The sequence below is a fragment of the Choloepus didactylus genome, chromosome 4, assembly GCF_015220235.1.
Source record: "Choloepus didactylus isolate mChoDid1 chromosome 4, mChoDid1.pri, whole genome shotgun sequence".
Taxonomy (NCBI): Eukaryota; Metazoa; Chordata; class Mammalia; order Pilosa; family Megalonychidae; genus Choloepus; species Choloepus didactylus.
This window is the reverse complement of record NC_051310.1, coordinates 94639824-94662998: the sequence shown is the minus strand read 5'-3', so window position 1 is coordinate 94662998 and position 23175 is coordinate 94639824. Positions and strand designations below refer to the sequence as shown.

Below are 23175 nucleotides of genomic sequence, written 5' to 3'. Positions count from 1 at the left end.
CATACAATCATCCATGGTATACAATCCACTGTCCACAGCATGGTAACATAGTTATGCATTCATCACCACAATCTATCTCTGAATATTTTCCTTACATCAGAAAGAACCAGAACAAGAATACAAAATAAAAGTGACAAAAGAACACCCAAATCATCCCCCCATCCCACCCCATTTGTCCTTTAGTTTTTATCCCCATTTTTCTACTCATCCATACACTAGATAAGGGGGGTGTGATCCACAAGGTCTTCACAATCACACTGTCACCGCTTGTAATCTACATTATTATATAATTGTCTTCAGGAGTCCAGACTGCTGGGTTGGAGTTTGGTAGTTTCAGGTATTTACTTCTAGCTATTCCAATACATTAAAACCTAAGACGTGTTATCTATATAGTACATAAGAACGTCCACCAGAGTGACCTCCCGACTCCATTTGAAATCTCTCAGCCACTGAAACTATTTCTTCTCATTTTGCATTCCCCTTTTGGTCAAGAAGGTACTCTCAGTCCCACGATGCCGGATCCACATTCATCCCCGGGAGTCATATTCTTCATTGCCAGGGAGATTTACACCCCTGGGAGTCAGGTCCCATGTAGCGGGGAGGGCAGCGAGTTCACCTGTCGAGATGGCTCTGCTAGAGAGAGAGAGGGCCACATCTGAGCAACAAAGAGGTACTCAGGGGGAGACTCTTAGGCACAATTATATGCAAGTTTAGCCTCTCCTTTGCAGTAATGAGCTTCATAAGGGCAAGTCCCATGATCGAGGGCTTAGCACATCAAACCGCTGGTCCCAATATTTGTGACAATATCAACACCAGTCCAGGTGAGGATGTGAATTGGAGACTTTTGATTGGATGTTTCCGTGGAGATGTGATCACTCAACTGTGGGTGAGATCTTTCACTGGATACTTTTCCATGGAGATGTGGCCCTGCTCTTTCAGCATGGGCCTTGATTAGTTTACTGGAGCACTATATAAGCTCCGACAGAAGGAGCAAGCTTGCTACAGCCAAGAGGGACACTTTGAAGAATGCACAGGAGCTGAGAGAGGAACTGCAGCTTACAGAGACATTTTGGATACCGCTGTTGAAAGCAGACTCTTGCTCTGGAGAAGCTACGAGAGGACAAATGCCCCAAGAGCAACTGAAAGTGACATTTTGAGGAGGAGCTGCAGCCTAGAGAGGAATGTCCTAGGAGAAAGCCATTTTGAAACCAGAACTTGGAGCAGATGCCAGCTAACAGAGCTTTTCCAGATGCCATTGGCCATCCTCCATTGAAGGTACCTGATTGTTGTTGGGTTACCTTGGAAACTTTATGGCCTTAAGACTAACTGTGTAACCAAATAAACTCCCTTTATAAAAGCCAATCCGTTTCTGGTATTTTGCATCCCAGCAGCATTAACTAACTAGAACACATATATATATAGAAATGATAACTTTCCAAGTGCAATTTAACAGGCAGTTAGCAAATTTTAAAGACTATGTTAAAGCTGCACAGTTTCAGTTATTTCCTTATTATGAAATATACAAAAAGTATTATCTTTCAAAATATGATTTAACAAGTAGATGTATAGGAAGTTTCCAAAGTTATGAGTTATAGTACTATAGTTTCAGTTATTTCCTTATTATGAAATATAACATACATACAAAAAGGTAATAGCTTTCAAATTACAATTTAACAAGTAGCTATGAACAAATTTCAAAGGATGCTATGTGCTACAGTTCCACCATTTCAATTCTTTCCTTCTAGCTATTCTAATACCATCGCAACTAAGAAAAAGAAAATTGTAAAAAGTCTCAGTATTCATAATCCTTTGTTAAATTCCGTCTTGTTTGTTGCTACCCCTTCCTCTAGTTGAATCACTTTTCTGATCTTCAGGGATGTCTAGGCCGTGACCACCCTAACCTGTTCATGTTGTAAAGGGTTGTTAACTTTCTGAGCAAAGGGGGCACATCTAGTTGATGTTCTTGAAGAGGCTATTGCAGGGCTTCCAATTTTAAGACGCTTTCTCCGTCCCTTCTGTGCTTTTCTACCAATGTGGTTTTCATTTCTCCTTTTACAAACTTGCCTGTTACTGGAGGTAAGGGATAGTGTTCATACACTCCTTATGTCATGAACAGTCAGAAAATGGTTCTTCCTCTACTCTGTCCAGTTAGAATAATGTCAAGGAAGGACTTCCAGTTAGCTTGGGTTGAGCCATGCCGATACCTGGATTAGTCACTGTAGTCATGGGGGTGGGTTATTTAGGTCCATCTTGAAGCCTGTGAACCCATCACTGAAACCAGTGAGGCAGAATCCTGTCAAAAGATGGCATCTGCCTTTAGGACCACTTTAGGATGACAGAGGAAGAAAAGCAGTTCAACCAAAGTCCTGTGGGGGGGAGATAATTTAAACACAATATTGGGAGTTCATGAACTAGGCAGCAACAGTCTTTGAACATTTGTTTGTGTACATCCTATTATTTTAAAAAACAACAGTGTACCCCCTTTTACATTTGGCTTGATATCTAAATTTTTATCATATATGAAAATGTATCCAATGTAATCACAGTGTATTAGATTTGATACTCATGCTCTATTTTAAAATATGTAAACCAGTTCTTTAACAATGGGAAATTTTTCATTATTCTTTTTCTCCTTTACATGTGTTTCCAATCCTCTTACAGTTTTATCCTAATGTAATACTTTATGCTCAAGTCTTTTGTTGATCATCATCTCATGCTTCTCTGCAACAGAAATACATACATAAATTGAAATTTTAAGTTATTTCCTGTGGCCAAGAGGCTGTGTTTTGGATTGCTATGACAGTTGATTGGTAGGACAGTTGATTAAGCAATTGATTAAGACAATCTAAGTGTTATGAATTTTGATAAAATTTTATTCTTTAATAATTGTTTATTGGAAATGCTTCTCAATGAGATGATTGTGACTTTTTAAAAACTCTGGTATTTTTGGGTGACTCACTTATTGCTAAGAGTGACTCAGTTTTTAACATCAAATATATTCCTATTTTTGGTTTTTCTAGATTTATGCTCTGAGTAACCTTGTTCACATAAAATAAGTAGACAAGGAATAAGGTAGTTGTTAGAGCAGTGGTACTTGATTGTTTGAACTTCATGAGCTCTATGTAGAAAATCAGTCATCTATCGTTATATTTAGTCATCTACTTGCTGACAGTTCCATTCACTCCTTATTTGTTGAAAAGAAGGAACCAGAAGCCATATAATTTGTGAAAAGATTTATTACTTAGGCTTCCGTTATTAAATTTCTCATTTTCTTGGACATATACCAAAAATGTTTTATCAAAATTTCAGAAGACTATTACCTGTTGGTTATTCTTTAACCTAAAAAACACACTTGTTTAACTCTGTATGCCTAAAGGATTGGGAAAATGAAAATATTGATAATTTAAAAATATATCCTTGCCAATACAATATTATAACATGCTTTTTATCTTACCACTTGCTTTAATTGTGTTTTTTTGTCAAAGCCTTGGGCCTGAAGTTTTAATTTACTCTATTTATGGAAAATCTTGGCCTTAAAACCCAATTTAACAAAGTCAGTCCTTATTGTCAAACCAATCAGTTCTGTCAGACTTGTTTTTTTAATCAGAAAAAGGCTGATTTCATTTTCCCCCAACATTTTATTAAAATTTTAAACATACAGAAAAGCTGAAAGAGTTATACAGTGAACACTGGTAATACCCCCACCTAGATTCTGCAATAAGCATTTTGTCATATTTGCTTTATCACTTCTTTTCATTTATTTGTCCCCCCAACCACTATCAGCCCATTATATTTTTGCCATGCATTTCAAAGTAAAGTTTCAAATGTATACAATTCATCCTCAAATACTTTGGCATGTATTTCATTTACTGTTGTTCAGTATTTGTTTGCAACTCTTTTTTGAAGTAAAATTTATATGCAATGAAATGTGCAACTCCTAATGGTACCATTAGATCCATTCTAATGCCCATATCCAACCCTCATCAAAATGGAGAACATTATCATCACCTCAGAAAATTCATTCATGTCCCTTGCCAGTCAATCCCCACCTTCATTCTGACAAGACATCCTGCTGTTGTACCCTACTAACTATAGGTTAGTTTTGCCTGTACTAGAACTTCAAATATATAGAATTATATAAATGTTGTCTTGCATGTATCAGTAGTTGATTGCTCTTTATTGTTGAGTAGCATTCCATTGTAATGGATTTACCAAAATTGTTTATTTTCCTGTTGATGATCACTTGGGCTTTTTCCAGTTTTTGGCAGTTATGAATAAAATTCTTATCAACATTCTTGTACAGCTCTTTTTGTAGACATATTATTTCATTCCTTTTAGCTAAGTATTAGCAGTAAAATTTCTAGGTCATAGGATGTGTGGGTTTAATTGTCTAATTTTCCAAAGTGGTCATACCATCTTACAATAATGTATGAAACTTTTTCTGATGACACCAAATGTTGAAGATAGTGGAGCAGTCTTTCTTTTTAATTTTAGCCATCTGGTGGGTATGCAGTAATATCTCATTGTGGGTTTAATTTTCATTTCTTGGACTAATGATATGAGACTTTTTCAAGTGCTTATTGGCCATTTATTTATCTTTGTGAAGTGTTTTTTCAAATTTTGTTCCCCTCTTAAAATTGGACTTTTTAAAATTTTTGAATTGTTAGGATTTCTCATTTATTCTAGATACTAGACATTTTTCAGATATGGTTGTGGATATTTTCTCCCATTTTGTAGCTTACATAATCATGTTCTTAATGGTACCTTTATGGGCAGAAGTTTTTAATTTTGGTAAGTCCAGTTTATCAAAATTTTCTCTGATTGTTCTTGTCTCTGTCCTACGTAAGAAATTTTGCTTCTGTACACCATCTCCCTTCCCCCTGAAATCATGAAGATATTCTGTTTTCTTAGAGAACTTTATTAGTTTTTACTTTTAGGCCTCTGATTGATACTAAATTAATGTTTGTATGGTGTGAGTAAGAGAGTAAAAAGAAAGTCTTTCCTCACTGAATTACTTGAAGGCAGGTATTATGATTGGAGTTGAATTGACTATGTACATCAGTTTGGTGGGAATTAACTTCTTAACAATATTGATTCTTCTAATATGTGAACATGATATATGAATTTGTTTTAAAATCTGAATGCGCATGTTAATATTCATTTTTAAGAAATATTGTAGAAATCATTCTGAAATAATTTACAGATTACATTTTAAGGTTATTAAAAGCAGTCAAGATTAAAATAATCTAATGATCATACTTTAATAATGATTAAGTACAAAATAAACCCAATGCTCTGATACCTTAATCTGTAATAAGACAGTTTAATGAATAACTAAAGTAAGGACGCTTTTCTTGACTATTCTAGCCATAATGCATTCTCTCTTCTAAATTTAGTCTTTCTTCACTTGTTAGTGTACAGATTAACAATAAATTGTTCTCTAGAGAGTGTACTTCCTGAGGTCTACGATTAACTCAGATTTAACCTTTCATGTTTGGTGAAGAGTGTGAGAGAAAGTTAGTAAGTAAAACAGGATGTGAAGATTGGCTTTGATCTGAGAGGCAAGAGAGACCATTGCATGTTCTTCCTTAGGAAAATGAGACAACATGAAGAAAGTGGTGTTGGTTAAGGGTAGGTTGAATTAACTGGAGGAGAGAATCTCGGTAAGAAAAACCATTTAAACTCTTACTGCTGAAAATGTGGTAGCAGACCTGTAGCACTGACATCACCTGGGAGTTTGTTAGAACTACAAATTCTGGGACCCAGACCCAATGAATCAGAATCAGTTTTTTTTTTTTTTCAAGATTCCAAAATGGTCCGTATGTACGTTAAATTTGAGAAGCATTACTCTAGAAGTACTTGCAGTCACCCTTGTATGAATGGATTAAGGGCCATAGTGCATACAGAGCAATTGAAATGATCTTGACAGATGTCTGATATCTTACATGTTTGTTTTCTCTTTAAGTTGCTACTATAAACTTTTCAAAATAAACATTTTGGTTTTCTTGATTTGGGCGAGAAAATAGTATCTAAACTATCTTTTTAGAAATCCATTCTTAGAAATCCTACTTTGTGGGCTCTTTGAAACTTTAAGAAAACTCATAAATCATTGACTTAAATAGCCTTCAGCTATTATTAAATGACTCAGTCATTTAAATAAAGGAATCAAAGGGGGACAGTGACTCAGTGTCCTGTCTCTGCTAATACCAGGGACTGGAATTTGGGGGTGAAACAGATATTTTGTAAAAAGAGCTCATCAAATATGGTTGCTGTACACACTGTAGTAGTATGCTTGTTTAAAGTCTGGAGTGCAAAAGGAAGGGAGAGGACAAATTTTACTTTGTATTGTTAAAAATGTCTGTGAATAATAGCCCAAAGAAAATAAATCCATTAGCAGCCTGCTACCTTTACACATTAGCTGTTCATATTTTTTTACATTCCTTTACCAACATCGTTCCTTAACATACAGAATTTTCACATTTATAATCATGGTATAAATGCAACCTTGTAGTCTGCTTATGTCATTTTGATAATTTCCCTCCTCCCGACTTCGCCTTTCTCCACTGTTCGTCTCCTCTTCCTCCTCTTCTTTCTGTCATCCCTGGCCTCCCTGGCTCTGATCTTTGGTTCATCTTGGGCCCTCTACCAGAATATTTCCTGTTTTAAGAGCTTGCAGAGTTCCTCACTGCTTGCCCCCAAGCATCAGTTTGATATTCTAGCCTTAGTTGTTCTTCGCTTGGCTAGCCCTGACATTTGCTTGCCTTTTCCAGAAACCTTCCCCTTTGTCACTTCCTCAAAACTAGACCTCTTTTTTTTTTTTTTTTTTGAGAATCAGCCTGTGAACCATATGCTCTGTGAGGTCCTTTTTGGGAAGCCAAGGGCCTAGACTGTCTTCTTGCAGTCCTCATCTATCTTATATAATGGAGCTTTTATGACACCCTGCCTTAATGGTTTCACAAGTAGGGGCCTGAAGACATTCTTTTCTTATCTTCCCCGCTTGCCAGGTGCTCAGGAATGATAGTTGCGCAGGATCTGGAGCAATTTTGTGCTAAGTTTTGGTGGAGTTGTCAGAGGACAGAGAAAGGTCTCATCACATGGAGGGTGGAAAAGATGAGAGTTGAGGCTATAACATAAGCTCTGGAGCCAGAGTCCCTGGCTCTTCCACCTGCATTTTGAGCCTGCCAGGGACTGCTCCATTTTAGACCCTGGCAGGCTTTGAACTTGGGGTCAGTTTACTTCTTTCCCTGAGCTTTTCATTTGCTGGGAAATTTAGGAGGTTAACTATAGAGAAGATAACCAAATTAAGAAACTTAAATTGGAAACTTGTAGGAGAAAGCATTTAAACTGAGACATTGTTCAAATAGATTGCCTTAAATGAGAATTGTGACTTTTATCTTGTGCTGGTTATCAGCTTTTAGTATCCTCTAAATACCTGCTTTGTACTTGGCAAAGGATTATGAAGAATGTTTCCCAATAAAAAGGGCTAAGTATCTGTCCAGCATCAGATGTGTTTGAGAATCAAAGGTGAACTTGTGCTCATTAAAATCATCCTTTATCAAACCCTTTAACTCACTACATGGTAGCCTGTGTCGGCAGTTCACTTCTCAAACTTCCTTTCAGGTACAGAGTGAAGAGACGGAGTGGAATGGGTAAGTTGGAGGAGTGTGGAGATCCGGAAGCTTTTTAAAAGGAGGCTTTTGAATAAAATGTTTCTGGATAGCAATGGCTGCTGCTTACAGAGTGACTGTGCATATCAGTGTGTCTGAGAAGAGTTTCTTTTTAAGTTTGCTGACCCAGTATGATTATATACCCTCTTCTTAAAAGTGTCCTGGTTGGGAGGATAAATTATATGGTCACTCTACTGATAAAATACTTACTGTATGCCATACACCGAATGTACCAAATTCTTTACTTAATTCTCACAATATTGCCACTTAACAGATGAAAAGAGACTGAGAAAGGCTAAGTAACTTGTTTGAGATTGTCCAGTGGCAGACCTAGGGAGCAAAGCCCAGTCTAGCACACTGTAAAAGTTACATGCTTTTTTCCCCAGCATGTTACCCTAAGGGTTTAATAAGAATGGCCTCCATTAATTTTTGGATCTAGTGAAATTAATTTTTGCAACTGTAGTGAAAGCCTTTACCTGGAAGAAGCAGTGGAATAAGAAATGTTTGGATGAGGATAAAGGTGATTTATGGCAGGGGTGCTGGGAGTGAGGGTAGAATTGTACTGTTTTTCCATCCCTAAGCTCCTAGATGCTTGTAGTTATTTGTTCCTTGAGGGGTTAAACAGACCTGCTTGGAGTTTGGAAGTTGTGGTTGTTGTATAGATCAGTACTGCTCAAACTTGTATGTGCATACATATTAACTACATACATGTTAACTGGGAATTCTGTTAAAATGCAGATTGAATGGGGCCTAGCATTCTGCATTTGTAACAAGCTCCTGGTGATGCTCATGTGACTGTCTGCCAAACTGTACTTCAAGTAGCAAGAGTATAGTTGATGATTAGATTCTCTTTGCCTGGGGCATGAGGGTAGCCATATACACAGATCTCTTGATTTTACAGGGGAGGGGAGAAAAAGGCTAGTTTTAGATATTGATGCCCTCAGACTGGGGTAGAAGGGACTATATAAATACCTGGTTTGGGAACAGAAATGGGTGTTTAAATCTGAATGTTTTTAAAGGAAACCTTATGTTTCTATAATTAATACATACAGCTTATTTTTGAAGTGTATCCTCAGTGTTGGGGGGAAGCAGGAAGGGGCAGCCTAGGGTGGGGGGAGCACCAGCATGGGTGGGTTCTTGCCCAGCCTGTGCAGAATGAGCAAGGCTTTGACACACACAGACAAGGAATATGCAGAGTATTACAGCCAGACAGGAATAATGTGGATGGATGACGCAGCAGCAAAGCTCCTAAAAAAGTCTCTGAAGGGAGGAGTACCTACCACAGACTGACCATTTTCTCCCTCTAGGCTATGCCTGAGTGCCTGTGGATGTAGGGTACACTGCAGGAGGCTCTGGCTAGCTATTTCTGTAGCTAACAGTATTATTACCCTCTCTTGTCCACCCCCACCCCCCCAACCCCACCCCCAACCCTGTCATGATAGATTCCAGGTGGGGATGCTTCCTGTATCTGGTTACTTCTCCTTGCAGCAAGGAGAGAGCAAGCAGGATGGCATGTGACTAGCCTGGTCCAGGTGTGAGGAGTCTGCCTGCTGAGGTTAGGACACCCCCCCCACCTCACACCCCCCCCAACTCTTTCTGAAGAGGAAGCCTAGCCACAGGGGGTTATGCTGAGAGGGAGGGTACACATTGGAGAAGAGGAAGTGGGTAGAGGCTCCAAAAGCTCTGGGCAGAGCTAGACTTTCTTGGGCTGTGAGTGGCCAAGGAGATAGGGCCTTGGTCCTGGGCAGCACCTTTGAGATGGGGCCCAGACAGCTAAAGGCATCAGTGCCCCCACAGTTGGCAGGTATTGGGAGGCTTCTGGAAGGGCAAAAGAAACAATATTGACAGAACCAGGTGATGTAAGCCCCTGAGCATTATGTTTCTGATAACGTATAACAATTCTTCTGAGACTGTTTGTCTTGTTTTGGTCTGTCACATACTGCTTTGGGAGTGTTTCCTCAGCCTGTGCCTGTAGTTGCAAGAGGGAGAGGAGGAACTGGACCTAATACATATGCTCATGACTAATGTCTCTCCTGTTGGGATGAGGGAGTCTGGGAACAGAGATTATCCTAATCAGGGCAGATCTTACTGTGGCATGTGGGTTGTGGGCCATGCCCTGGGAGATGGCACAGGGCTTCTAGAGCAGCCCAGTGACTCCTCCTCCCTCTGCCAAAGCTAACCCCTTTTCTCTGTGATGAGCTGCTCCAGACAAGCCTGTAGCACCAAGTGTTGTTCCAGTGTCCGAGAGTACAGTGTTTGTCTGAAGGTTATCCCATCCTCAGTGGTAAACATTGCTGTGTCAGAGTGCTGCTCATGGGCCACTCAGAGCACATAGATTTTTGCTAGCAGGATTGTGAAGCTTTGCATTGGGCTGCAAAACCAGGGCTTGAGCCAGCAGCTGGAGAGAGTCCAGGACTAGAGTGTTTTGGGGTTTGGGGTGGAGAATTTGGGGGAGGGAAAGGCAGAGAGAGGGTAACGAGAGCAGAGCTACACAAGCAGGTAGTTGACTGCTTTGGCTTTGCTGACGGCAGAGAGGACTTCACTTGTGCCTGAAGGCCACTTGGCCACCATTTGCTAGAGACGGGAGGGTGCTGCCTCACCACCCTGACTTACCGGCACTGCACCCAGACTATTCCAAGTAGCTGTTGTGCTGTCTTTTCCCAGGGAGCCAAGTCTCCTCCCTGTCGTCGGCTCCTGCTCCTCCCCCGTTCCGTGAGGGATGATGCCGCTCTCTATTGCACGGCTCAGCCGGCTGATGTCACTGGCAGCGGGAAGCATCAGCAGCCTGATCACATGCTGGCCCAGTCTGTAATGCAGACGGGATAGGGGTGTGTGTGGGGAGGGGGCCTGTATGGCAACTGCTCTTGCTCTAACGCCCCCAAAAGTGCAGTGGCAGCAGCTGCAGCATCCAGCTAGCTTGGATGTCTGGTCCTTGAGCCTGGGGAAACTATTATTAATAATATTTATTGTTAATAATATTGGAGAAAACAGACCTTAACTCTGAGATTTCTGCTATCTGCTCTCCTATCCAAAGCAGACTTCCAGGACTCTGAAGAAACAGTTTCAAGCAGGATGCTTTTCCCCACCTCTGCGCAAGAATCTTCCCGTGGCCTCCCAGATGCAAATGACTTGTGCCTTGGCCTGCAGTCCCTCAGTCTGACAGGCTGGGACCGACCCTGGAGCACCCAGGAATCAGATTCCTCAGCCCAGAGCAGCACACACTCAGGTGAGTGGAAGAGGATGAGTTGGCTGGGGAGGGGGCTGTATGGGGTGGCGAGTGAAGAAGAGTTGTTTTCTTCCCCTTCATATCGACCCTCCTTTCTCCCACTTCCACCCCTCATACACACAAATGGTGGCTGTTTTGCAGAAGATGGAAATGCTGGCTATTAGTGTGGCAGGACAGATGGTTGCTTGTAAAGACAGGCATGGTTTTTCTACTTACCCTGATAAATTCCCTGGAGTTGTTAGTCTGCACCTGGGGTGGCCCTGAAAAGGGTCCCCAAGGTGACAGCCTTATGCAGAAAAGATCCATCTAACCCCCTGGTGCCCAGGCCTGTCTTGGAGATGATGTAGCAAAAACACTTTCAGGTGGGGGAGGGGACTTAAGGGGCTGATCACTAGATGTCCAGATTCCATTTCTCAATGGCTTTTAAAACTAGGTAGCTATATATGAAGGATGGGTGGTCCCAGAATCATAGCAGGGAAAGAATTTTAACCTGGGGTTAGGCTGGATAATGTGAGGATGTTAGAATTTAAAGAAGTTTAAAAGGATTGATTCTGAAAGGGGTAGCAGGGTAATTGGGGTGGGGTGCCTCCCAGCTAGAGAGGTTTTGTTTTGTTTTGTTTTTTTTCTCTTTGCGTTAAGGGTAACCAGGTGGTTGAAGGAAGAGCCACTCCCCTTTAGGACCTTTAGTCTTCTTGGTGGGATTTGATGGGGAGAAGTCAAAGGGGGTTCTTGGCAACCCATTGAACTGCTTCTGCTCAGACATCCCCATTGCCCACTTATCTTCCTCTTGCCGTACAAGGGGAGAGGGTTGGACCAGACTTAAGTCTTGGAGGATTCAAGAAGAAATGTGAACTTAAGAAATACTATAGATTACTTAAATCTGCGTGTTTTACTTTATATAAATTATACCTTAATTAAAAAGAGTATTGGCACAGATACTCTAGGAAGGTGGTAACGGTATAAGCAGGTGGGGGGAAAGCCCTTTGCTCTTGTTGCTAACAGTAGGATACACTGAGCCTGCCAGCCTTCTCTTGCCTCCTCCGCTCTAGGAGCTGGCAGACATGGCAGCAAGGTACTGTCTTGTTGATTTCTCTGGCCTCCACCCTGTTTAGTGCAGATCTTTTTTCATACTACTTTACAGAGCCTGGGACTCTGTTTGACATTGTAATGCCCAATTGTTTTGGTAAAATTCCATTTGATTTGGTAGTGGTGGAGAGAGTAATTGGATTTTTTTTATTTGGATGTGGGTGGGGAAGGATTCCATTTTCTGTTCCATTGTCTCAAGTAACTACCTCTGGGTTGAGGTAGAGTTTCTTGAAGTACTGGCCTTCAGCTCAGTTTTTTTCAGAAAGGTTTCTAACTGCCCTGTTGTCCTGAGCAAGGAAGTTGTGTCACTGTTTGGTCTCCTGTACCTGGAGATCTTGGCTTGAAGGCCCTGGTAGTTTCTTTTGTGTGGTACTTTGAAGCCAATCTGTGTGGCCTCTGAAGCTGATCTTGCCCTGTCCTCACTCCCACTGTATCTAAGCAAAAGACAGAAGAGCCCACCACAGGACATGGGCCCCAGCACCTGTCTGTGAGTGATATGTGTTTGACGAAAGCACTGTGTCTCATTGGTATCAGGTTGAGGTGTGGCCCTTTGGCTGTAGTTTCTTTTAGCTACAAGAGTCTTTCTGAAATGATTTATAGCCAGTGGGCCCAAAGAAATGTAGGTGGGTCTGACTTGGGGCTTGGAGAACTAGGCCCCAAAGACATTGTGAAAATTAAGTTTAAAAAAAAACAGCTTGGGTTCAGCCATGATTTTCTTAGCTTCCCCACCACCTGAGACTTTTGCTTGTAGTTCTTTGTCCCTGAAGGGAGTGGGGGGTGGTGGAGGGCCATGGATTTACTTCTCTACCTTCTATACCAAGCACTTTAATGATACGTATAACATGATTTTGTGGATCAGGGAGGGGCTAGTCTGTGACCCCAGAATTTTCAGGGACCAGAGGTTTGCCCCAGCGGCATGATCTGGCTGTGAGCAAGGTTAGCGTGGATATATCTTCTTTTCCGAGGACTGTTGTTATACCCGTCCCTAATCACCAAGCTGTCTTTGGTTTTAGAGCCGTGGTGATGGCCACCTCTCTTTCCCTGAGCTCTGGGCCTTCTTAAAAGGCCCACTTGAGGGTACTGCCTCCTGGAGTAGGACGCAGCCCTCCCACCAGCCAGCTGCAGCGCCAGATCGTGCACCCTTGCCAGCAATGCAGGAACATGCAGCCCACATTCCAGTGCCTACACTGCCTTCCCATCTGAAGACAGACTAGCTCAGTTTCTTCCGTGAGGGAAAGAATATTTCAGCAGCTCCCAGCACTGTGTTGCTCCTCTGGGATAGAGCTAGGGGTCAAAGAACAGTTTCTGACTTGGACTCCCAGAACATGAAGCTGACTGGGAGTTAGTTATTCTTGCAGGCAGGCTGCATGGGGCCCAGAATGCAAGCTTACTCTTCTGCTTGGCGACTTAGCACAGGCAGCTACAGCTTCACATCTGCCCATTTTCTTACCACTCAGTATTCAGTAATGCGGGGAGCAAGTTTAGAGATTATAGGACTTTTGACTGAAAATCTTGGCTAAATTCATTCAGCAAACTGAGAACTGGCTTTATGCTATGCACTGTGTTTGACACTGGAAGTACTTCAATGAATAAGATAAAATTGTTGCCCTTAAGAATCTCTATGACAATCAAGGGAAATCAGTGGAAAAGCATACCAAATACAGCATGATAGTTGCTGTGTTAGGGACTTCCATTTTTTTCCCAAAGGATTTTTGCATTGTGATAACCTTTCATTGGGTTCTCAACATAAGGCTGGTACATGGGGACCATTCTCCAGGGGCCAGGTCCTTGTGCTATGCAGATTTCACTGGCCTTAGAGACTGCAGGAAGACCCTGAGGTGGAGTCTGTCCTCCAGCCAGCATTGGTTTTGGATGTGATGCTTTGTGGGGTCCCTCTCTTTTAGACTGCACCTACCCTGAGGCCATACATTTTGCTAGAGAGGAAGCCCTTTGGGGCAGGATGAATGTTAGAAGTGGGTTTTTCTCTGAGACCCCAGTGGCATGTGTTCAGAGCTACCTTTATCCTGCTTGCAGTGTCTGACTAGTGTAATGGAATAGCAAGGCTATGGAAGCTGTCCTCGATATCCTAGGAGGGATGGTGGGGTGACTAGTAGCCACCATTTATCAACTACTTCTTATACTAAGTACTTTGTGTGATTTTAATGCTTACACAGTCCTATGGAATATGTACTATTATTATTCCTATCTTACAGATGAGGAGGTAGGCTCACAGAGGTTGTGAAGTATCAAAAGTGTCATGACTATTGGCAGACTCAGAACTCTTTGGTTCCAAAAGTCTTAAATGCTTTCTGTTAAACCTGTGTTCTCCTTTGTGTAAAACCCTAACATGTTCGAAAAGAAGTCTTATTTAAGGTGGGCCATCTGTGTACAACTTCAGGGACTGTTCAGCCAGACATAAGGTGTTCTTTTACTGAGGTCCCTAAACAAACAGGGCATACAACAGTTCTGACTCCCTCTGTGCCCGTCTCAGCTCATCAACTGTACCACCTGCTGGATGTGTCTTTCTGCCTCCTTCTGTATGACTCTTTTGCATGCAGCATTCATTACTCAGCAAGATAATGGGGTGACTCTGAGAATCTACTTCGGGGACCTGGAAACAGGGACCGCTAATGAATGCCTGGTACAGAAGCCCAATGAGTAGACTATGTGCTCAGTCCATAGATGTCAGAGGATATGTCCTGTTTCCTCCCACTCCCCTTTAGAAGTCCCTTGAATCTGTTCATCCTCTCTGTATTCTGCCCTAACTGCTAACCAGTTAATGGAATATTCCCTGTCTGCTGTGTCACTTGCAGGCTCCTCATTGTCAGCTAGATCAGCCTGGGATGAGAGAGGAGTCTTTAGCATTTTGCTTCTGTTACTGATGTACTTCCAGCTTCTTCTAAACAGCCTTTCTGAAGCAACATTCAGAATAGGATTGAGTCCCTCTTACGTGCAAAATGGACTTCCTGGGCCCAACCAAGGTCTGTTGCAACTCTGCGTAGACTGCCCAGTTCTCCACTACGTATTTCCAACATGTAGCACAGTACCTGGCTCATAGGTGCTTAATAAATATTTGTTGAATGAACGATGATTGCTGAGCCACGGTATTAATCCTGGGTGTTTTCAGAATGCAGGGTTCAGACAAGGAATCTATCAATCTTCTGCCTCCTCCATGTGTTGATCACCTGGGTGGACAGATTCTTCAAGGATCAGTATATCTGGGTCCCATAGCTTCTAGGGCATGATGAGGCATTTATGGAAAGTTTCTGTCATACATTGGGACGTGAGTCCTATCATGGAGTCAGGTAGTCTATTTGGGAACAACTTTCAGTGTGGAGAAGAGTACCTGGGAAACACTGCAATAATGGGGTACCTTCTAGGTGAGAAAGAAGTTGAAAGCGGTTGGGCACAGATACAGGGTGTGCTTTGACCTTACATGGGACTTGCATATGTCTTTTCTGCAGGCTGTGGAATCCATCCACAGAGCAGGGGAGAAGGGATGTGTTTGGTACCACCTTGGACTTGTGGGACCCAGAGTCAGTAGGCGTTCAGATGCAAAAAGTCACCACCTGATTTAGAGTTGTGGGTTTGGGGTCACACAGGCAGAAGAGTTGTCTGTTTTCATACCTGGGTTGGGTTCTGCCCTCCCCTGCTCCCTACCACTAATGACTTCAGATAGATCCTGAGCAAGCATCCCAGACCAAAGGGCAGGGAAAGGGAGGAAGGGCTCCAGGTATGAAGCTTTATATCTCAGCCTAGAAATAGCGGCTCCTGTGCTGAATTTTTCTCTTGGCCACGCCCATTAGATAAACATATGACTGCTGTGTTTGGCCTGGTTTCTGTCCTCGCTAAACTCAAGCACAGACAATATCTTGCAATGCAGGCACCCAGTGTTAGGCCGTTGCTGCCATTGCTACTGCTACCATTAGACTCTGGATGTTTTTGTACTCTTGGAGATGGCTTCAGAAAATTCAAGCAGTGACTCAGCTATAAAACCCACAGGAGCTGGCATAGAAGGATGAAAGTGGAGAAAGTTAACAATCAGTCTAAAAATATTACTGCTGATTTAGTCTTCTGTACCTTCTGAGGTAGCATTAATGAGTTGGAACCCTCTGCCAGGTCCTCTCCTCTCCATGACTTCCTAAGTGCTGTCTGTACCTGCTCCTGATGCCTGCCAGCATGTGAGTGGGGTTGAGTGCCTCTGCTCCACGAAGAGCACACTTTCTTTTTTTGTCACTTCAGGAAGATGTGTATTTTCTGGACGTTTGGCCACCAGGGTTGGAGGTAGTTGGTAAATCTCAGACTCTCTGTGGTCCCTGGAGTTGTAGAGGTCAGAACCAGGAGCATAGCAAAGAGCTAAGCTGCCTCAACCCATACCCTGAGTCACCTAGGTTAATACCTGGCATCTGACCTTCATGAAGCTCTGTGTCCTATAGTGGAGAGACAGTTTGAGGATTAGCCACTGGCCTGCAGCATAAGGGACCAGGATTTTAGGTTGTGTGGCTTAGGGAGAGTGCCTTTCCACTTACTTGCTGTTTTGAGTTAGGAAGAAGAGAGCAAGCCCAGGGAATGAGCCATTGCTACCTGTTCAGCTTCTTTCCTCTGGCTGGTGGGAATCAGTGCTGCTCACTCAGTGACCATATATAGGGAAGTGTGGTGTCATGAGCTAGGAGCAAGACAGATCCCATCTCCTAAAATGAGATTCTACCTTCTCCAGGACCCCAGTGTGTCTTCCACTTTCCTTCCTTTGATCTGTACTCAGAGAACCACCTGACCAGGCCCTGTGTGACATTGGGCTTATAGAGGAACAGTTAAGTCATTTTAGGGCATCTGGCCATCGGTGACAGTTGCCAGAATCTTGGCACCTTCTGCAGGTTAAAGGAAACATCAAACCAACCAGAAAATCCTAGCCCTCTTGATGCTTTCTTATCTTCCCTGTATCTTTTACTCAAACTCATTCTGTATCTTTGGCTCCTTCCAATTTAATGTTTGCATGAAAATGAATTATTCCAGGTGTGTTAATTCTAGGGCGCCCTGATCTTCTTTCTTTACCTGGTGGAAGTGCCCCTTTCTGAGTCATTAGTCCAAGCCCTTTCCCCTGTTTTTCTGTGTGATTGGTATGGTGTTCAGTGAGGCACTCTTCCCAGATCCTGTACTTGGATACAGGAATGTATTTCAGTGACTCTGAGGATACCAGCAGTTTCTGGGGAGGATTGGTTATGGCAGGGGAACTTTTCCACCCTGTCCTTCCACTCTGCCCTTCTTCAACCAGAGTAGCTCTCTTTAGCCTGTATCATTTCATATGTTTAGTTCTCTTGGAAGAAAGTCTTTGAAACTAGTGGAATGAGTACTGTCACAGGTTTGATGTGGCAAGTCACTGAATATTTCTAAACTCTCTGTTTTGGTGATTGTCAGTGGGGAGGGGGTTGTAAACTAGGATGTTTCCCTTAAGTCTGAGTTGCGTCTAAGTCAGCATTATGTATTTAAATTGAATAATTTGGTAGAAAAGGGTATAGCCTTAGTAAGCATACTGGTGCTAAGTGATACGATAGTTTCAGTGGTATTTAGCAAATATTGATCACATGCTCTGTGCCATGTGTTGCACTAATTACTGCCAGAGTGCAGGGGTGAAGATGGCCCTTGGTGTGCTTGGTTGAGAAAGCAGAACTTTGCACACGTGTACCTACAGATACCTATATAAGTGTTTTTGAGGCTTTAGGAAGCTTGTTTAAAAAAGATTATTTCCTCTCATGAGTAGAGATTCCAAAGGTACTCAATTACCATCTTCTCCCCTGGGAATTCAAGTCCCTATTACTTAGGCTTGGTTTTTCTTTTCTGGGTAGATCAGTTGCCTTGAAAGAGGCAAAGAAAGCCAAAGGGAATTGTTTAGTTTTCCTTCCTTTTTTTTTTTTTTTAATAACTTTTTATTTGGAAATAATTTCAAATTTTCTGAAGTTATAAAATGAAAAAAATTAAAGAACCTGTGTATTCTATTTAACCAGGTTCTCCTATTGTTGGCATTTTACCCTTTTTGCTTTATCATTTGTATGTTCTCTCGCTCTCTCTGAATGTTTGTATGTGTATTTGAGATATATTCACATACCTTAACAGTCATCCATGGTGTACAATCAGTTGTTCACAGAACCATCATATAGTTGTATGTTCATCACCACAGTCAATTTTTGAACGTATTCATTACTCCAAAAAAATTAAAATAAAAAGTAAAAAAGACTTGAAACATCCCAACCCCCCCATCCCACACTATTTTTCATTCAATTTTTGTCCCCATTTTTCTACTCATCTGTCCATATACTAAATAAAGAGTGTGAGCCAGAGGGTTTTCACAATCACACAGTCACACTGTGTAAGCTGCATTTATACAGTCATCTTCAAGAATCAAGGCTACTGGATTGCAGTTCAACAGTTTCAGGTATTTCCTTCTAGCTATTTCAATACACTAAAAACTACAAAGGGATAGCTGTATAGCGCATAAGAATGCCCTTCACGATGTCCTCTTAACTCCATTTTTAAATCTCTCAGCCACTGAAACTCTATTTTGCTTCATTTAGCTTCCTTCATTTGAATCCCTGGGAGTTATGTCCCACATTGGTGGGGAGATTTACACTCCTGGGAGTCATGTCCCAGGTAGGGGGCGGGCAGTGAGGTTACCTGCCGAGTGGGTTTAGAGAGGGTGGGGGCGGTGCCCGTCTGAGCAACAAAAGACGTTCTCTGCAGGAGACTCTTAGGCACAAGTATAAGTAGACTTAGCCTCTTCTTTGCAGCAACAAGCTTCGTAAGGGCAAGCCCGAAGCTCGAGGGCTTGGCCTACTAAATTGATAGTCCTCAGTGCTAGTAAAAATGTCAGTAATTCCCCAGGTGGGGAAGTTTAATATTTCTACATTTTGCCCCAGCTTCTCAGGGAGGGCCTGCAAATACATTTTTATTCTCTGCCCAAATTACTTTGGGATGTATCAGGGTTTCACACTAACCTGTACAAACCTCCCAAATCTCACTTCCTATTCTAAGTTCCATGTAATTATGGTGTTTGAAAGATCTCAAGGCATTGACCTGTGGTAGGTGAGATCTGCACTTGATGGTCTTAAAGGAATTTAAACAAAGGTGAGGTGCCAGGAACATGAAGACAGACAGATGTGAGGTCCTGACTATTAAAAAATTAGGCCCAACTCTCATTTACTGGCTGTAACTTACCTTATACAAACTGCTTGCCTTCTGAGCTATGGTTTCTTGTTGTTAAAATGGGGTAATAATACCTACTTCTTAGGATTTAGTGAGTGCTTCTAACACAGTGTCTGGCACATGCTAGTGCATAGACGTCACTGTGAGTGAATGATAGGAGCTTTATTGAACCTGGTCCAGATTGAAGAATGGATGATGAATCATGAACTATGAGCACTTAAGGAAGTGGAGTTCATTAGTGGCCAGTATGGATTGTTATACCATTTTCTCTTTAGACAGGCTTATAATCAGATTAGAGAAATGCTATGGACATAGTTCTAGCTTTCACACAGGAGTTTGACAGTCTCAAGTTATCTTTATGGGCACAGTAAAGAATTGCAGGTAGTTGAGGTAGATAGATTTTTGGCTGGTAAGCAGAGGACCCAATACAATAGTAAACAGATACTGATTTGAGTGAGGAAAAAGTGGTCTATAATGGCCACCCATGTTGTTTTTTAACCCTTTCCAGTACACTTTTTAAAACTTTGGTTGAAGACATAGTCCCCTAAATCCTGTATTTGTCATCCTTGGTGCCCCTAGACACAAGCCCTTTGGACTAGCAATCTCCTCTTGAACATTTTTCTGAATACTGCTTTATGATGGTGTGCCTTCCTTAACCAACTCTTGGAGCTCTCTGCTGTGTCGCCTGAAACTCCCCTTTTCCAGGATTAACAAACTCCCCTTTATCTTATTCCTCACTAGTGAAACCTCCCTCCACATTCTGCCTTAGCTGAAGGCTTTTCCTTCAGGATTCTGCTTTGCCAAATGGAGGTTACTCAGTCTCCAAAGCCTCATTTGCCCTCAGGGTCATTATTTTTGTTCCTCATTATCTTTGTATATTATGACTCTTGTACTTTTTAGGGATAAGTCTATGAGACCATTTGAACCTACTCTCTTCTTAGCCTTTGTGCTGGTTTGAATCTGTTATGTACCCCATAAAAGACTGTTCTTTTAATCCACTCTTGTGGGGGCAGACCTATTGTGGGTGAGATATTTTGATTAGGTTGTTTCCACGGAGATATGACCCATCCAGTTGAGGGTAGGACCTTTTGACTAGATCATTTCCATGGAGATGTGACCCCCACCCATTCAAGGTGGGTCTTAGTTTACTTGGGTCCTTAGCTCAGGGAGAGAGAGAGAGCTCAGAGCCGAGAGAAGCTTAGAGATGAAATCCAGAGTTTGCCCCGGAGAAGCTAAGAGAGGACCCCAAGACACTTAGATAATGCCCCAGAAGAAACAGGCAAGGTCACATGGAGATAAGAGAGAGAAGCTAAGACAGAAGCCCAGAGACGTTTTGGAGAAAGCCACGGAAACCAGAAGCTAACCCAGAAAGAGGCCCAGCACACTCTGGCCATGTGCCTTCCCATGTGACCGAGGAACCCCAGACACCATTGGCCTTTCTTCAGTGAAGGTACCTCTGTTCATGTCTTAATTTGGAAATTTCATTTCAATTTAAAATTGTAAATTTGCAACATAATAAATCTCCTTTGTAAAAGCCAATTCATTTTTTGTATATTCCTTTTTGACAGCTTTAGCAAACTGGAACACCCCTCTTCCTTTTTCCCTTTCCTTCTGTGATTGAAAAATCTCAACACCTCTTTTTTTTTTTTTAAACCCCAGGTCAAGTTATCACCATGAGTCTTTTTAATGTTGTTATGGATGACCCATCCAATATTTTAGACTCCGCACATTCTCCTCGGGCACCTGTAGTCTCACACCCTGGACCTTACTACTTTCAGAACTCTTAATGTCACTGTCTCACCTCCTTCTGTTGATCTTTCATTCCTCTTGTAGCTGTCAGCCCATTGAAATTGCTGGTTCCTCCATTTGCTCCTAATCTCTTCGCTCATCTTTCGTCTCCTCTGTTACTGTTACCATCAACTCCATCTCCTTCTTTATACCCCCTTGGAAAAAATCACAGCTCTGTAAGTTTCTGTTGTCTATCTGGGTCCCTGAGCACTTCTGGAGAAAACTGCGTAAGTCCAATTTAATTTCTTAGTCTCCCTTTTATCTAGGCCCTGGGTACCACTACCAGTAGTAACGTTGGACCAGCCTCCTTTGCTGTCTCCACAGTTGCTCCACACCACTCCATTTTCAGTGCTTCGTGACTGTCCAGCTCATAGTCTCGTCACCCAAACTGCTTCCACCCATGTATCTCCTTCCATGTCTCCTGAAGGGAAGATGATTTTCCTTCATCTGACTTCAGGCTATTGCTTCTTCCTCTTTCTCCTGTATCTTCAGCCTCTTTCTCTCCTGGTTCTTTCCCTTCAGCATTTCAGGTCTTTCCCTTCTTAATTAAAAAAAAAAATCCCTTGACCTTTCTCCCCCTCTGTTTATTGCCTTCTTTGCTGGTTTGGATGTATTATGTCCCCCCAAATGCCATGTTCTTTAATGCAATCTTGCGGGGGCAGACCTATCAGTGTTGATTAGGTTGGAACCTATTCATTGTTTCCATGGAGATGTGACTCAGTCAACTGCAGGCAAGACTTTTGATTGGGTAATTTCCATGGAGGTGTTACTCCACCCATTCAGGGTGGGTCTCATTAAATCACTGGAGTCCTATAAAAGAGTTCATGGACAGAGGGAGCTAAGAGCAGCTAAGAGTGACATTTTGGAGCTGCAGCCAAGAGAAACGTTTTGAAGATGGCCATTGAAAGTAGACTTTTGCTACTCCAGAGTTTGCCTGGGAGAAACTAAGAGAATACCCCCAGACACCTAGAGAGAAACATCCTGGGCTAAAGCCATTTTGAAACACAACTTGGGAGCAAAGGAAGAATACGCCAGCCATGTTCCTTCCCAGATAACAGAGGTGTTCCAGATGCCATTGGCCATTCTTCTGTGAAGGTACCCTGTTGTTGATGCCTTAGCTTCGACAGTTTTATGTCCTTAAGACTGTAACTTTGTAACCAATAAACCCCTTTTATAAAGCCAATCCATTTCTGTTGTTTTGCATAGTGGCAGCATTAGCAAACTGGAACACCTTCTCTATTTCCCCTTGCTGCCATACTCATTGTTTCTTTTAACCAGTTATTTTTTAATCAACTTTATGGAGCTATAACATACATAAATTAAAATGAATTGTACTCACTTTTTTTTTTTTTTTTTGGCACCTTCTTACCACCTAGTCATCCTGAATCCCCTGCAAACTGGCTTCTAGCACCACCATTGCACTGAAGTGTCTCTAGCTGAAGTTACCAGTAGCCTGGTTAGTAAATCCAATGTACACATTTTTTAAAAATCTGACATTATCTCTGTAGTAATTGACATTGACTACTTGCACTTTCTTGATACATTGACCTGGTTTTCATTGTGCCACTCTACCAACTACTCCATAATTTATTCTGATTCCCTTTTACCTATACCTACTCTTGAAGTCTTTGAGTCCTGTAGGTTCTACCTGAGGCAAACTGCATGGATGGTGTCTTATATTTCCACAGCTCCAGCTCCAGCTCCTAAACCTTAATAATTAGACCAGATAGCCAGAATGTTGTATCTGAGTCTCTGTTAGACATGTCTAATATTTAACTCTTCTTATCCCCTAGATCTGCTCCTGTATTTGCCATCTAGGTACATGACACCACCCATGTCAGATTTTTATATTATCCTTGATGACTTCTCCTAATATCCTTCATTCAGTATGCCATCAAATTTTATTCCTCCCACCCCCATAATGGGTACCCTGTCCATTCCAGCTTCCTTTCCCTTGATTCAGACCCTCTTCTCACCTGGATCTCTATACTGGCCTCCCAACTGTTTTTCCTGTATCCAGAGCTGTCCCACCTCCTCACTGTGGCTGCCTAAAATGCACATCCAGTTGTCACTCTCCTGCTGCAGTCTTCATTTGCATAAATCCAATGTAAATACGTGGTCCTCCTCTCATCTGGGTCCTGGGTACCTCTGGCAGGCAGTCTTACTCTGTATCCCTGGTCATTGTCCTTGCCATCCCCATGAACAACTCTT

At 42.2% G+C, this 23175-nt stretch overlaps 1 protein-coding gene across 12 annotated transcripts in view; it reads left to right on the top strand.

Moving 5' to 3' along the window:
- The window catches only part of CPEB1 (cytoplasmic polyadenylation element binding protein 1), a 112495-nt gene that overhangs the window by 73505 nt on the left and 15815 nt on the right, over positions 1 to 23175 (top strand). For 4 of the 12 annotated variants that reach the window (XM_037833153.1, XM_037833151.1, XM_037833155.1 and 1 more), the window contains exon 3: positions 10705 to 10893. In XM_037833153.1, coding sequence (XP_037689081.1) covers positions 10705 to 10893 — 189 coding nt within the window. Of the gene's footprint in view, positions 1 to 9868; positions 9952 to 10453; positions 10496 to 10701; positions 10894 to 23175 lie in introns of those variants that run through there. The other 8 variants (XM_037833152.1, XM_037833150.1, XM_037833162.1 and 5 more) reach the window with 5 other exon arrangements.